Source organism: Elgaria multicarinata, chromosome 2 (assembly GCF_023053635.1).
Source record: "Elgaria multicarinata webbii isolate HBS135686 ecotype San Diego chromosome 2, rElgMul1.1.pri, whole genome shotgun sequence".
In the NCBI taxonomy this organism is placed as follows: Eukaryota; Metazoa; Chordata; class Lepidosauria; order Squamata; family Anguidae; genus Elgaria; species Elgaria multicarinata.
This window is the reverse complement of record NC_086172.1, coordinates 84,038,104-84,055,019: the sequence shown is the minus strand read 5'-3', so window position 1 is coordinate 84,055,019 and position 16,916 is coordinate 84,038,104. Positions and strand designations below refer to the sequence as shown.

The following is a 16,916-nucleotide window of genomic DNA, read 5'->3' as shown; positions in this document are numbered from 1 at the left end:
ATTTGAATGAATGAAAGAATTCAGCCTGTAGTATTGCTGATAGATTAAGTAATACTAATTATTTCACGTGGTATAGCTGTGCAGGTTTGGTCTTGTCTTTTAGTCTCAGGTTTTTCTTCTATATGACAGCGGATCTCTCCTTGGGTTTGCTTTCTCTTTGGGGTATTTTGTTTTGTTTGGTTTATTGTAGCAGCTCTAGAGCAGCCTTTGCCAGAGTCCAGGATAGCTGGCTGGCTTAGTGCCACAGAGCGGCAGTCCTCACAGCTGCAGAGCTCTTGAGCAACCTGCCTCCCAGCTCTTCACTGAGCAAACTCTTAGCTGATTTTCCACTAACAGGTTGGGTGGGTTTTGTTTTTAAAAGTATCCAGGTTTCATTTTCCCGTCCGTATGCAGGTGGAAAGGTGGGAGGAGCAATGATAGCAGTTGGGAGGTTCTGGCTCTCTCTTGTGCAGGCCTGGAAGATTGTGATTGGGAGTGGGAAAGGGAACAAGTCATTAAAGGAGGACATGGAGTGAACAAAAAAAAAGTAAGGAGAGAAAGATAGTTAACTGGCAAAGCCAGTCTGTTGGACGGCCACGTGATTAATGAGACGTGATAAGGGAGTACACAACAAGGACACCACACACAATGTCTCAGGTTTTGAAGGTGTCTGCCTGAATTTGGAAGTCCAGAAAGGTAACGTTTTTCCCTGTGCTTTTCCAATTTGCAGGATGCTGTTCATGAATAAGCTAAAATGACTGTGAAATTGCTCTCTCTTCTGTCTGTGCCATCTGTGCTCTTGGCTTTCTGTCTTGTCACAGGGAGTGAGCTGGAAAGGACAGCAGCTTTGCAAGGTGAGACTCAAAGAAAAGTGGGTGTCGTAGTATTGGTGTGTGCGTTTATCAGTTGACACAGGCTTGTGGTGCTTAGCAATAAAAGCACACAGCCTGACCCAGTACTTTTCCTTTTCTGTGTCCTTGTTGCTTGACCTGATTTAGACCTCCTGCTTTTGCAGTCCCTGTTGCTCGACCCAGTGGCCTTTCCTCTATATAGTAATAATGGATAATCTCTTTTTAGAAGTTATGTCATTTATTCTGAAGTATCAGTATTTTGTGGGAATATTTGCAACTTTGATCTGGCAAGACTATTTCTGACAGATTGGCATAGTGGTCTTCCCAAGGCCTGCCTTCCTAATTTGAGAATATTTTTCTGTTACTGTGCTTTGGTCAGTGAGGTTTCATGGTGAATTTAATGTGTATCACCTGTTGCCTGATCATAGGAGCTGATCTGCATTGCTATTCCTCTTCACTTCTTCTAGAGACCTCATTTAATACTGTTTGCCACTGATAGACCTTGCCAGCTTGCTGCAGATGTCATAATAGTTCATTGATTCTTCTGGCTGATTTCTATCTTGCAAGGCCTTTCTGTCCTAAGAGTCCATATTTCTCTATCCATGAAGGCCATCTTGCCTCTTCCATAAAGTTTGCTCCAGCATTGCATGGAACTTTAGAAAGTGGGTAAAAGTGTATCAAGCATACTTCTTGCTCAAGTCCTACTCTGGGTTCTACCTGTGCCACCCCCACAGCCAGCTCCACAGCAAGCAGGATCTTTGTGACATAGGCCTAGGGCTGTCTTTTCTGGGTACACAGGATGCAGGAATGCTGTTACATGCTAAAGGTCCAGTTACACTCCCTGTTGGCTAACCAGATCTTAAATTTGTCTGCTAACGTTGTGTTTTTATCTAAGAATGTTGGTTGTTTTCTGTTATTCGTTAATCATATTGCTGTTGAATATCTCGGGCATCTTGTTATACATTTGGAAAAGGAGGAAATATAAATATTTTAAATAAATCAGATGGCCAGCTGTTTTTTCCTGCTCATCAAAATAGGCAGTTATGTCAGGCTAGTATGTATTCCACTATTGTCGTGAAGTACAGGTGGTTTTGCCTGTAGTCTACTGAGTTCAGGAGTAGGCTTCAGTGCAGTGCTGAAGAGGCAAGCAAGAGTGCACATTTCAGTCCGCCATAGATAGGCTATAGGTCCTCATCCTCCAGTCCAGTTGTGCCACACATGCTTGCTGCCTGTGCCACTGTGCCAGTTGTGTCACAGTTGGACACCCATGAACCAAATTCAGTATGTGGTGTGGATTGAAGTACCAGGTCATCTGAAGGTCAAACAAGTACATTCATTCCTATCTTTTTTAAAAAAATATCAAAATAGAATATATATTTTTATAAAATAGCTGTGGTACTTTAGGAGCCAAACAAAGCTACCCCATAGCTCTTATATATGTTTGTTTACAAGATTTTTACTTTGAGTGTTTATTTTCAGTGTGATTTACAATGTGCACGGGTGTGGTAAATGTAGTGACTCTTCGGTTCCTTCCAAAATTAACCTGCTTTCCCCCATGTTTGGGTCACAGAGCTTTGGTACAGGGATAGATTGTTGTTTCATAGCAAATCCCAATGCAGAGATAAGCATGCTAATATCCCATATCTGTACTATTGTGTGGAATTCACCCACTCAGCTGGACCTGATGATGCGGAGCTTTTGCCTATTGCCTTGCTCCGTTTCCCTTAAATGTCAAGATGGAGAGCAACCTGCAGCTCTTATTGAGTGAGTGTTGTGTGCTCTGTTAAACATTCCATATGGAAATAGAGGTCTCTAGACCAATAAAGCAGTTGCTGACATGACATCCTGGGCTTTAAAAATAATTGAACACTGGATTCCTGAATAGGAAGAAGAGTCAAAGACAGAACACAGGAAAGGACTCCAAATTCTCCTTGAGAAGTTGCCTTGCTGTTCTTTTTTTCAAGCTTCCTCTTTGTGCATTTTTGTGTGCTAAACTTGATCCATGAGAGGGCCACCAAATATCTTTCAGACTTTTGCCTGGAACCTAGTGGTAGAACTAGCATGTTTCTTCTCAGTTTAGTTATTAATCACAGCAGGATGATGTGTGGTAAGTGGTATGATACAGGTTGTACATGTAGATGGGGGTTGTTCTAAATTTGCCACAGAGAAGCTACAAAAGCAGTTGTCTGTAGCATCTGGCAAAATGGTGGGGCAAAGTTTACCATGTGTCATCCCCCCCCCCGTGTTATTATTCTTAAAATATCTAATGACAATAGTTTCTCACATTCTAATGTAGACAAAACAGCATAGACTTTAGAAGTATGGCTAAAGATGTTGTGTGTAGTTTATTACTTATATATTCCAATATACTTTTATAATAAAGTGTATATCATACTCATTATGAGGGATTTGAAGGGTGTGGATGAGTTCAAAAGCAAATGATTTGGAAATGTTTGGATGACAGAGCTTTTTGAAAAGGCCACACACTCCTTGCATTTCCTCATTCCAAGTCAGAACAGCAATATCTTATGCTAAATAGCTTGCTGTTGTGTGCATGATTATATAACTGATTATTTTGGGTTAGTGTAGACTTGGGTCCCAAGCCAAATAGAGTCACATGCTACAGTGCTTGCACAATTTATCACATATTTGGGGATTCATGTTTCCACTGGCATTGCACTGTGGATGGAAATGCATGCCCAACCTTAGGGCTGAATGCATGCAGGATTGCACATGTGCATTTAGATGGTCATTCTTATCCATTCTATGTACACAGGTTCCTGATCCAGCAAGAGAACCAGTGTGCATAAGCTGCTTCCAACTTCCTTGCTAGATCAGGGAATTAATGTTAATTTAAGTTTTACCCCACACCGATAAGATGCACATATGTGCACACACACACACACAGAGGCTTAAAATGAGATTTTTGAGAAGTATTTCGCAAGAGTCCTCCTGTCATTTGATGTCATCCCAAACACTTCTAAACCTGTTCTTAACGGGTGCAATTCAGAGAAAATTAAGCATGTTTAGTTGCAATCTGTGTTTGCTGCTATTGCTTTTAATGGGATTTAAGCAAACTTAACCTTCTTAAGCATGAGCAGAATATATTCATGTGCAAAGACTCTTATTTGCTGTGGTGATTGGGTGGAATAAGTACTATTCATAGAAAACTATAATGAATCATGACTCATCTGCTGAATGTACTGGTGAAAATTAATTTTGTTCGTATAAGCAATTGTTATATGACAAATTTCTGTAGTTCTGAAAGACTTTACATATATTTCCCTCTGAGTGAATATAATGTGTTTTATCTGAGTAAGCCTAATTGAAATTTCAACATAAAACAATGCAAAGTACTACATTAATTTTAAGGTTTTTTGGATCCCCACCCCAAAACAGCCTCTCTCTTAAATTACCTCTAGATATCCATGGTGAATAATGTGTACAGTTTTGTACCTGTTGTCCAAGAGAGTACAAGATGTTATGTTGCCTTGGTCTGACCTCTCGAAACAATGGCTCATTTCATTTTCTGTCTCATAGAAATGCGATGTGGCTTATCAAGGAGAATCTAATTTTCCATTCACTCTATTTGGAGATTTTTTAAAAAGTTGCTTTCAGCAATCACAGGCTACTTCTGAAAGGCCTAAACTATCAATACACCCAACCAACAGTGTCCAAAGCAACATATGCTGGGAATGTCAAAGTTATAGGTCAGTTGGAAGCTGAGATAAATCTTATTTCTATTCTGGCTGTGTTTTGTAGAGTATCAGGCAACTTTTGTTTTGTCATTCACTCATTGACAGAAGTGGTTTTTTTTTTAAAGGATATACTCAAATTTCATTTCTGTTTACAAATGCACATTTGAGCACATCCCCCACCCCATAAAATAATGGTCTGCAAGTCTATATGACTCAGAGAAAGCTGGTCCACTGCAGAATCCACAGGTCAGATTAATAGTTAATCCAAACTGACTTGAATCTGCTGCTGATTTTTCCAACATCTCGAACTCATGGGATAGTACCTGAATTGGATAAATGTCACATTGAGTAGCAGTAGCCCACTTATTGTACTACTACATCTGGAAAACTCCTGATTATGTGGCAAATATAGCCCAAGACTGGGTTTTTTCCTACTTTATGCTTGTACTCCCTTATTATACCTCTGCATACAACACATCGTGGTGTTTCCTTTTCTGTTAACCACAGCTGGTAATTTGTAATGCACACACATTCTCTTTAATAACAATGATTCTATTCTGTTAATCTGCTGGGAAGCACATATTGACATGTATCACATGAAGACTTAAATTACTCCAATTTTCACTTGTTTTATCAGAGCATTTATGTACATGCATCTTTCAGGTTACACTGTTGAGGTGGTTCCAGCATAGTACCAAACATTGGGTTAGCATTGCAGGAATAAGCCTTCAAGGAGGCTTGGTGTTCCCTGTGCCCTGTCATGCGGAGTAATTTATTCTCTCCTTAACTCATTTGAACAGTAAATCGTAGTTTACTGTTTGATTTGAACCAGCAATTCTATTGTTTCTTTTGCTCTCCACAGCAGTACTGGAAACCAGGCTCAAATTTTGTTCCCATGATGAAATGCAGGGAAGCACAAACCATAGTTTCCTGATTTGGGCAAAATGGTAAATTGTGGCTTGCCTTAAATGAATCAAGACGGAGGGAATAGCTCTGTGCAAGTTGCCCAAGGCTCATTCTTGTATAACCAGACTATGGTTTGGCATTGCTTCTGAACTAGCTCTAGGTGTGGAAACACAAAAAGAATATTCCTCAAGGCTACTTGTGCTGTGCTTTAATGTTGACTTCACCAGAATTCGTTACAGATTTAAAAGGAAACATTTTGCACAGCAATTACTAATTTCAGCTTATTGTGGCAATTAAATAATGGAGGAAATAATTGATTTTCCCTTCTAGGCTGTTTTGCCTTTTTATTATGTGGAGAAACCAGTTTATCATCTTGCAGTCTCACAAGAATACCCGCTCGCACCTGCAATATATTATTCTAAAGGTAGTAGGTTGATGTTTAGGGTCCAAAAAGTAAGGCTGACCTAAGAGATTTTGCTGTCTGAGATGGACAATATGACATGGGCCCCCACCTCATACAGAAACTGAACAGAGCGGCAATTAAATCTTACTTTGACACTGGTGAGTGTCATGTCTAGCCCTGCTTCCCCTGGGTTGGAAGAAGGTGCTTCAGGTGATCAATCAGAATCAGACTCTGAAGTAGAGGAATCGGTGCCGGAAACAGGCCAGCCTGTACCAGTGGGGGAGAAGGCTCTCATGGGCTCTTCACCAGCTGGGAGTGAACCCTCTCTAGAGCTTATCTCATCAAGGGCAAATAATACACAGTCAGTGGGAAGCCAACATTCTTCCAAGGGAGGTGGGCATTAGGCGATCCTAGAGTACGCTGCAGTCTAAAATGGGCGGAGCTAAAGGAAGGCAAGAGAAAGTCACCGACTCGCATCTCGTCAGAAGCTGCTTCAGAACTTGTCTCTCTGAAGTTAACATGTCTTGGGAAAAGGCTTTCCATTCTTCTTGAAAGGACAATTGTCTAGCTTAGTTTGCATAGTTTTGCCTTGGGGAAAGTTCCTAGAGATTAGACCCTCTTCAGGTGGGCAGAGAAGTTTATTGCTTGAATAAAGTTTTGTGGATTACTTAGCAGGCCTCTTTATTGTCTCCCAAGAAGGCAGGAGGTTTCTAGAAACATGAGGGGTCCAGCATCCTCCACTGCACCTGAGGGAGCAGGCTAGCTTATGGGGTACAGGACACAGCATGTGGCACAGACACTTCTGCCCTCTAACATCTTGCCACTGCTCACTCAACACTTGGTCTGGTGTCTGCTCTTTGTGCACTCTATCAAATGTAGCCATGCAGCAACGACACCAGCATGTGTGACATGAGCAGAGCAGCACTTGTGTTATATCCGTTGAAATGTATGGCTTGGGCTGGCTGCGTCTCTGCCTGCACAGTCAGTCAGGGTCCTTTCTAAATGACACTGCCTATGTTGTATTTCAAAAAGGTGATGAAGCAACATTACCTACCCAAGTCAGGCCAACAACAAGCAATCATTACTGCTGCAGGGATACTTGCTCAAGAGGAAGGGAATGGCCCGGGAAGCTCAGAGGGAACTGCAGCGTGGGACATATCAGTACCCTGCCCCCCCCCCCCCCCAAGCATTCACCACTTAAGGCAGACACCTCATTCTGAAAAACGATAGGGCCAGCCCTTTGAGAGGAAGGGATTTTTGTAGCTTTACTTGTCCTTAGAAGACATCACCCACTTTATTTTAGAATGCAAAGTCTATTCAAAAGCTGTGTTTTTATTGAATGATTTTAATAAATATGTAACTTTTAGAACTGCTAAATTTCTTGTGCTGGCTCTGCTCTTGCGCACAAAGGCCAAGGGGATGAGTAAATGTAACACACCAAAGTGAAACTGTATAGTGGCTGGTTGCTAAATACAATAAACTTGACTTGGACTGTCTCATAATGAAGCCTTATTCCTCCTCTTTTCCCCCTGTAACCTTTCAGTTAAGCTGTCTGAGTAATTAATTGCCTAGGACTTTGATCCTAAGCACAGTTTATTTAGAGGTATGTTTCATAAATCAATAGGATTTGCTTGAAAGTTAAATGGCAGTTTACTACAGCTCTAGCGAATCCCCAAAGTGTCATATATCAGTGGTGCTATGTTGCATTCTTCTGGACCTGGTGTTGAGAGCGTAGTGGCCAAAAGTGTGTTTTATCAGCTTCAGCTGGCCCACCAGCTGCAACCCTATCAGGAGAGGGCAGTTTTCCATGTACTGGTTATATGTCGACTAGACTACTGTAATGCTCTTCACATGGTAGTGAGCTTTAAAATGGCTCCGAAGTGACAATTGGATTAAAATGTAGCCTCTAGGCCACTGGCAGGGCTTGTCAGTTGCATTGTGCCAGCTGCGTTGGGTACCAAATTGTTCCGGGCCCAGGTAAAGCCCTAAACAATCGGGAACCAGTGTTTTTGAAGGACTGCCTATGCCCATATGACTCTAGCTACCATATGTTAAAGTCCATTTTGGAGGCTCTGTTCTCTATCCTGCCATTGCTCAAGGTGAGGTTGGCGGTTACTAGGAACGGGGTCTTCTTATCTATGAACCCACAGTTGTGGAATTCACTTTGTCAGGAGCCAAACCCCACTCTGCTGGTCTTTTAGATATGGGATGAAGCATTAAAAAAAAGTCCACAAGTCCTATTTAGATTGTTTTTAAGTTGGCTTAAAGTGCTGCATTTATTTATTTCATATTTTGTGATGTTTTAATGTGGATTTTTTTCTGGTATTTTTTTTTTTAAAAATACCACTTCCCATTTAAAAATTCTGAAGCAGGTTTTTTTTAACTGTTCTCAACTATCTTGCAAGGATTTTTATTCTGAAAGGTTAGCATATAAATAAATTTGCTTGAGGTTCTCTAGATCAAGGCCATTGTCTTTTCTGCAATGGCTAGGATGCAGTAGGCTTTCTACAGAGTAGAGTATGTGCTCATTAATTGTCTGGATAAGCTCTGTTACTCATCAGATGTGTGGGCTCTACTGTTCAATGTATACATATACTTGGAATTATCCCAACATCATTGGTGGTAAAAGAACAGCTATAATGAAATGTATGATCAAAATATATTGCTTTGGCCTACTGTGTAAAGGAACAGTAAATGTGAGAAAAAGAAATTAAATTATATTAATTAGGAAAGGCCAAAATATGAGCTTCAATGCACTTACCCGCGTGTTGGGCCAAAGTCTTTTTGAAATAAATCTGTATTGTATTGTCGCTAAGAACCTTAGTATACTTCATGACCGTAAAAGTAGTATGAATCTTGGGGTCTAGCTTCTTGCACAATCTGATGTACCCAATGTATATCTGAAAACCATTTACAACATAAAAGGGATAGGTTTCTAGGTATCATGCTTTCAGAAGATAGCAGGAACTAACAATATTTTTTTTATTTCAATACCCCAATCTGCTCTAGTCTGATCTTGGGATATGGAATAGTCAATGCCCTACATATGCATGTGCTTGGACTCTTTGTAGTCTCCTTTTTAAGGAATATATGTGCATGTTATTTGTGCAACATGAAGTGGATGCTTGTGTCATGAAGGCTGAAATATTCAAATCTCTAAAACAGATCCTTTCTCACAGTCCAAGCATGCCTGGATTGTGGTCTGATTCATGGTAATTTAGGCAAAGATAAAGGGAGATCCCTAATTCTAACCTCATTCTACAACTTTATACCTCTTGTCGAACATGTCTTGCAGGTTTTTTTAGTCAATACAAAAACCTGTTTGCCTGAGGTGAAAATGGGATACATACACAAATACATACCAGTAGTGATCTTTCAAACCACTTTCTACTCTTCACAGTTAATTCCATCCTTTTCTTGCAGCTACACCTGTCTCCCTCTCCCCTGGGCTTTTTATAAACCCAGTGAACATTGCAGAAAGTCTAAAATGCAGGGAAAAGGGGATATGTAGCATGTGGTCATGTTCTGAAGGAGGAAGGAGATACTATGGCTCGGGTCCAGGTTATTTGAAAGACCGCATTCTCCCTTATGAGCCTGCCCGTGCTTTGAGATCTTCCGGAGAAGCCCTTCTTTCAGTCCCACCATCTTCACAGGCGCGCTTGGTGGGAACATGGGAGAGGGCCTTCTCGGTGGCTGCTCCAGTGCTCTGGAACTCTCTTCCCGGGGAAGCTAGGCTGGCTCACTCCTTGATGGGCTTTCGGAAGCAGGCTAAAACTTTTTTGTTCCAGCAGGCCTTTGGAGGATAATCTGGCCCTCCATCTACGTTAATGTCTTATAATTTTGTTGTGTATTTTAAACGTTTATGGTTTTATTTATTTATTACATTTTTATACCGCCCAATAGCCGAAGCTCTATTTTGTTCCCCTCCCCCCCATGTATGTTTTAAACTTTGTAAGGCCGCCTTGAGGCCCAGCATTGGGCAAAAGGCGGGATACAAATAATAATAATAATAATAATAATAATAATAATAATAATAATAATCCAGCCACGAAGTGCCCATCCCTCAAGTGATGTAATCCAGTACATTCCATTTAGAAAAGTTCTAAGTCCCTAAATGAATAGAAAACATGCTGAATTTTCCCCTCAGGCAACAGTACAAGAATTTGAGTGATTATCCCAAAAGTACTAACCAAAAACAAAATAACTGATTGAAGGGGGAGTGGCCTGATTGAGCCAATTGTAAATTGACATTTGCTTTGCAATGTGAAATATTTGAGAAAGGATTTTGTGACAAATACCCTGGGTTGTATCTCAGTGTTGCAGTTTGACCTGGGATCCATCTCTCTGTCATCAAGTCTGCGGTTTGCCCTCATCTCTCCTCCCCACCACCCCAAGGTTGGGTGTACGCTCAACAACTCCTTTATGTAAGCAAAAGGAGCAGCACTTCCTCCTGCAACCTCTCCCTGATCAGGTACTGGAGTGTTTGGCCAGCAAAGGTCACATATTTACATACTAGGAGTGGCCCAGCTCAGTCATAGTAATGGCCATGAAATTTGCTTCGTTGGATCTGTGATGGGGTTTGATTGTTTTGCTGCTGTTTTGCTTGTTTTCATTCATTGTTTATGAACAGAAGGATTGGGGGTGGAGTGATGAAATTTAGTTCTGTGTATCAGTTAGGACTATTTTATCGGTGGGTAGAATAATTCAGGCCCTAACTGTGCTGTCAAGAGCAACAAAAGATGCCTAGGAATGGGCTACATTCAGGATTACCTGGATGCAAATCCCAATGAGTTCAGTGGGGCTTACTGTTCCCTAGCAAGTATGTATAGGATTGCAGACTCGGGTACCGTTTTGGTTTATGGGAATTAGCTGGTGCTCCATTATAATCAGCCTTCCTTTCTGTTTGCCTCCGCTGGATATCATAAACATGACTTTAATAACAGCTGTTGGTAAAGCAATTATGCTTTATTTGGAGTATTTTCCTGACAAAGCGTCGCAGTAGTTAGTGGTACTTTAGCTGTGATTAATGTATTAAAGCCAATACCACTGCTGGTAGAACATCAGTCATAATGAGCTCCTGTTCCCTGTGTATATGGCACCAGTACAGAGCACATTTAATCATGGATTATGGCATTAACTTTGGCAGAGTAACATATTTATGCCCGCTGTTATTCAAGTAGAGGTGGTCAAAATTGGTGTGCATCTGTCAAGAAAGCTTCCAGGTGTCTAAATGAACAACGAATGCAAAATATCACTAACGTATATATTACACTAGTGGTGTTTGGTTGCCTATTTGAGGTTTGTTCCTCTTCTCTATTTCTATAGTGCTTGCTTAAGCTCATCTCTTGTGGCAATTTTGTGGCGTCTGTGTATTTGCAGGCATAATAGCAGAAGACCACAGAGTTAATGACATCACTGTGACTTAGATGACCAAATCATGGCTTTATTTAAGGACTATCTGTGGAATAGCCAATTAACCTCTTACTATTTGTCCCTACGGTTGAAGTTAGAATCACACTTTTTACTGGCCCTGTCTATCTGGATGATAAATCTTTGTGTCTCTTCTTTATAACACATCCATTGAAAACTGTCGTACCGTTGGATGGCTCCTGTGGCAATGGAATTGTGTGACTGCTGTTGGAGTTGCTTGTGCTCTGCTTGCTGAAGAAATGTGGTTGAGTTATGGACCATAGGAGTAGTTGCAGTTTAACTGGTGCATTTTATTTCTAACTTATTTTTGTTCATTTCATCAGCCCCTAATTTATCCTGTGTGGATCCGGATCGCTTCTATAATCACACCATTTGGACCCTCCAAGAGTCTGTTAATCATTTGTTCTGCCCTTTGGATTATCAGACCCTCCAGCTCCTTCAGTCCACATCTGACTTTAACATCCAGTGGAGCAAAGACTGTAACCTGCTTAACCTCACCACTTCAGGCCACCTGCATAGCACACTGCAGAACACAACTGCGTACCTCACCTTTGAACACCCAAATGCCAACGATGCAGGCAACTACACTTGCACACTCTACTTGAATGGTCAAAGAAACGCTTCCTTCACTGTTCAGCTGGACATGGCAGGTAAGTGAAAGAAGTAGGGAAACCTTAACACTGAGATTTCCTGTTGGTCTGATCTCAGGAGGCGGAGCACTGATAGTGTTAAAGACATGTCACTTGCATATCTAATTCTGGGTTCATCAGCACAGAACAACTGAAATATCTAACATGAAAGGGCAGAGTTTATTTCCCCCTTTCTCCACATCAGCAAATACTAGTCTCTCACTGAGCACTAGATAGATTTTGGGGATCTAAGACAGTCTAGGTGCTGCATTTTTATCATGCAGTCAGTTGATGTCTGTGATTGGAACTATTATGTTACAGCCCATGTGTGGCTTCTGAAAGTTGATGTCCTGTATTGACACTTCCTAGCTCTTGTGCAAGGTTTTGTAAGGCAAAATGTGTGATGTGATGTCATTGTGTTGAAGATTTCCCTGTCTTACTCCATTGTTTTGGCTGCTGTTGCAAAGGTGGGGGAACTTGGAACATGACGATATTATGCCATGTGGTTTTTTCATACTAAAACTTAACAGAGGAAAGAGAAGGAGGAGATGCAGTATGGCTGTTTTTGGCAGCAAGCATGCATTGGCCACAGCATTTAGTTCTAGCCTATCTGTATGCTGAAGTGTGGGAATTACAGAAGTGGATATCTTTCTGTCTGTGAGAAAATGGCACATACTTACATGGTTGTTTGAGTCCTTTTATTGATTTTATATTGTACCTTGGATGACATATAGAACTGTAAGAACAGATTGCAGTCTAATTGCTGCAATTCAATGCTAATGAAAAACACCCTGAAGAACACTTCACTATTGCAGATTCAACTTAGGAGGTGGGGAAAGACTTTAGATTTTTCTGTAATAATGAGCGATGGAACTTGAAATGTGGACTGAGGTTACTGAAGCTGCTGAGAAGAGTGCCAAGACAAACCTCCTCCATTTTACTCTTGCTTCATGAGAATGAATTATTAAGAATATTTATGCTTGATATCTTATGTGCTTATTGTTTTAAGTTCTCCCCACCCCATGTGTCAGTCACTCTTGCTTCAGAATTACTTTCAGATCAAGTTAGAAAGAAATAGCTGCATTGTTAGAAAAGTTTGTGGGAAAAGGCAGAGTTTATTATTATTTTTGTTTATGAAAGACATAAATAATTGGGAGACATAAACGTGACATCATTTCCACATTATTTTCTGTAGCACATTTAAATTAGAATGAACTGCCTTTATGGAGCACTTCATTATGGTGTAAGAAATATGGATCCACCTGAAATGGCCTGAGGAAGGACAGGCACCATTTTGGCTACAATCTTAGTAAACACCCATACCTGGGAGTATGCCCCATTGAACACAGTGTGTCTTACTTCTGAGGAGACATGCATAAGGTTTTTAAAGCATTTTTTATTTATTAAGATGAGGATGGTTGGTTTCCTTTAAGAAATTGGAAAGGTATCTTGATTTGCCTGGGGATATAGACATTTAAAATAAAAGCAATGATTGGATATGGGTTTATACAGCATTACTGGCTGAAGTGGCAACCCTGACCATTGTACATGTGCTGCAGTGTTCCTCTTACCACTAAGCATGGATTGTTTGAGCCTTCACAGTTTTGTAAGACATTGCCAATGCTTTCCACCTGACCTGAAGTACTTATGGACTGCCTTGACTTCTCAGCAAACACAAGATCTTCACATTTTTAAAAAATGATTACCAGGTTCTCCTTTTAAGAACTTGAGGGCATAGGTGAGGCTTTAAAGGAACCTGGAGAGAGGAAAATTAGAAAACTATCTAAGGCGTATTCCATTGTTTAATGCAGTATGGCCTATCTGCTTCTACAACATACTTCTGGACTTCTGATATTTTTCACAATGGGAAACAAATTCTTTTACATAAAAAGAATCCTGGAAGTGTGCAGAAGCCCCAAATAAATTTAATGTGGATGGATTAGCCTGTGTCAGCATGAAAAATAGATGGGAAAGAGCGCTCTGCTGGACTCTGAACAGGCATTGAGAATAATTAAGGTACGCCCAATAGGACAGTACTTTAAAGTTAATAATTAATGCCAGATCTCATATTTAGCACTGCTACATATAGATGTGCACTCTGACGCACACACACACACACACACACACACACACATATCCTGGATACTTCTTTATTGTGGTGAATTTAATGCTTTCAAGAGAATCTGGACATTGTGTTTTTTTCACTATAATCCCTTTTGAATTTTGCCTTATTTTTTCGAGTCAAACCAAAACTGCAGAATCAGCCTTGTAAGGTGGGGGAATTATACACAAGAATATCCACAGTGAATTCTGTTAATTTCCAATCAGTGGGGAATGGAGGCAGGGCTCATCAGCTAAACCACTGTGCCAAGATAAAGGGGTGGGGGTGGGGGGGTTGTGCTTGAATTCAGCATAACAGAGTCAAGAGTAGCTTGACTTCTGTTGTCTTAGCCAGGTATGAACAATTGGCATAGGATTTGCAGAATGCAAGCTGGAAGTTCAGTGCTCTCATTAAAAATCTCTCTTTTGCCCTTCCAACAGATCTTTGCCGTGTGCTTCCCCAGTTCCTCTCCCCCTCCAGCAATCTTACTTTGGAGCAAGCTTTGGGAAGCCAGTTAACACTGAACTGCACAGTGCAGCTGCCCTACAGTAGGAACTGTGATCTTGACATGCACTGGATGAAAGATGACCAGTGGTTAGACAATGAGACCCATGCTTCTCTTACTCAGTGGTAAGAAGGCTTTTATGTAAAATTGAGATGAAAGCTAAATTGGCTATATTAACAAGAGACAACAGGGAGAAAAATAGACTAAAAATGTCTCTGAATCTCTAAAGATCTTGTGAAAATAATGGCAGACTTTCTAGACAATTAGTCTTTAAGAGGGCTTTGGGAGGCTTTGAATGTCTCTTTCTGAGAGGCAACAAGAGTGGACTTTTGGGGGGAGGGTTGTCTGCATTTGTGTGTGCAGTCTCTCTCGCATACGTATACTCAGAGAAAAAACTCTGAGACAGAGCAGCAAAGCTCCCAACATTTTGTGATTAGCTGCATGCCTGATGGCAACTATTTTGTGGTCACATCCAAAACAGAAAATCCATATGTACCCACTGCTGCCCCTGCCCAAAGGGTTGGCGGTTTTTATTTTAAAAGCAATAGGACATTGCTACTATAATTCCTCAGTAGAAGCACTTTCAAGATATGAGGATTTCCCATGATAACCAATCAACTACAGTTCACTACTTAAAAAGTAGACAAAAGATGATTTGGCAAGGCCCCAAATTTCTACTAGTGTGTGTAAAATCACTTTTGTGGAAGAAAAGGCTACCAAAACTGACATGCTCAAACAGTAATGGTATTGCCAGACCAAAGAATCTTATGAGAGTTTAGATACTGAAATGGGATAGTTTGTTACCCATTCACAGCCTTTCCCTTGTACTTAGCGTTTTGTAAAACCCAAAAGAGACATAGGGCGAAACCCCTTTTAAGTTTCTTCTCAGTCCAGCTGTAATTGATATTCCCAGTCTTTGCTTTTCTTCTAAAATAATAAAATATGGAAGTAAGCTAACCTCAATTTTTCTTGTTCCTCAGGTTCACTGATAATAGAACAGAGATTTTTGTCTCCAGCACATTGGAGGTGAATGTGACTACTGATGAAAACTATGGAGTGTTTGCTTGCTTAGTTAGAAACAGCAGAGCAGTTTTCACACTGCAAAAATCAGGTAATGTGTATGTTGGAGCGGGTTGGCATCCTTTTAAAAGGATAGTCTCTTTAAAAGTCTTCAGATATATTTTTCCAGTCACTGAATGCATTCTACATGGATGAAAATTCCAGTAATATTTCTGAAACAATGGTTGAAGATTGACATAACACTTCTTTAGAGCACTCAGTCTGCTCTGGAAGCACCCACATGGCATTCACTCCAAACATCACTTTCTTTTCCAGAGCTGGACAGAAGTTCCCCATCACTGGCATGAATACATATACTGTTGTCAAGATGCCCCTATTTCAGGCACTATTATATTTCTTTAGTATATAGGCATTCTAAGCTCAGGCCAAACCTGTCCACCAGAGAGTCAAACTAGAAGCAATGCTACATGCTTAGCTGCCACCAAAAATAGTTACATGTCTACTTTCCACATCTTGCTCTGTTACAACTATTTATTTTATTTATTTATTTATTTATTACATTTTTATACCGCCCAATAGCCGAAGCTCTCTGGGCGGTTCACAAAAATAGAACTAATAGAACGTGACATAGATCTCTATATATCCTGACATCATGACATTCTGCCGCCAATGATATGGAGGAAGGGTGAGGAGAAACAGAACATCATGGCATCAGGATATAGGTAAGTTCTGCTAGTTGTTACGGGAGAGAGGGGAGGAGACCCGTGGTTGCCATTTTTGATGGCAGCTCTGTGTTTAAGCATCTCATCTAACTTAGCTCTGGTGAGAAAGATTTCAATAGAGAAGAGATGGTAATTTCACTAGAGTATGAGCCTTCCAAATAGCTGGAGGAAACCTGGTGAGATCCTCTTTGACTCCCCAGAGATGATTAAAATGGGTGAGCAGAAGGTAGATCCCCAGATGTTTTGGACTACAACTCCCAGAAGTCCCTTGCCAACATGGCCAATGGTCAGGAATACTGGGAGTTGGTCCAAAACATCTGGTGATCTACTTTTTGCCTACCCCTGAATAAGAATATTCTTACATGGAACCATCTCATTACCTTGCTTCCTCTGCGAGCAGAAGTAGACAATGTGGAGAACTTCTGGATGTTGCCCAAAAGAGCAGGTCCTTGTCACCTCCTCATGTAATACGACATCATGGTGTTGAATCTCCCCAACCCACTCTGCTACACACTGGCCCAATTTGGACAATAAACAACCCACACTTAAACCAATCATGGGTTTTTCAGGAGTGAGCAAGCATGCCGGCTCCTGCTGTGATAAATAACCCAGTAACATTGCTTCCCTGAGTTATTTAACAGCATGAGTGAACCTGAAATTGTAGGTTATTGG

The 16,916-nt window shown here is 40.8% G+C and overlaps 1 protein-coding gene across 2 annotated transcripts in view; it reads left to right on the top strand.

Annotated features, from left to right (window-relative positions):
• The first annotated feature begins 426 nt into the window (after window positions 1-426).
• The window catches only part of SIGIRR (single Ig and TIR domain containing), a 38,293-nt gene continuing 21,803 nt past the window's right edge, over window positions 427-16,916 (top strand). The window contains exons 1-4 of one of the 2 annotated variants that reach the window (XM_063117059.1): window positions 427-675; window positions 11,591-11,917; window positions 14,438-14,627; window positions 15,483-15,613. In XM_063117059.1, coding sequence (XP_062973129.1) covers window positions 585-675; window positions 11,591-11,917; window positions 14,438-14,627; window positions 15,483-15,613 — 739 coding nt within the window. In that variant the 5' untranslated portion in view covers window positions 427-584. Of the gene's footprint in view, window positions 676-710; window positions 834-11,590; window positions 11,918-14,437; window positions 14,628-15,482; window positions 15,614-16,916 lie in introns of those variants that run through there. The other variant, XM_063117058.1, reaches the window with a different exon arrangement.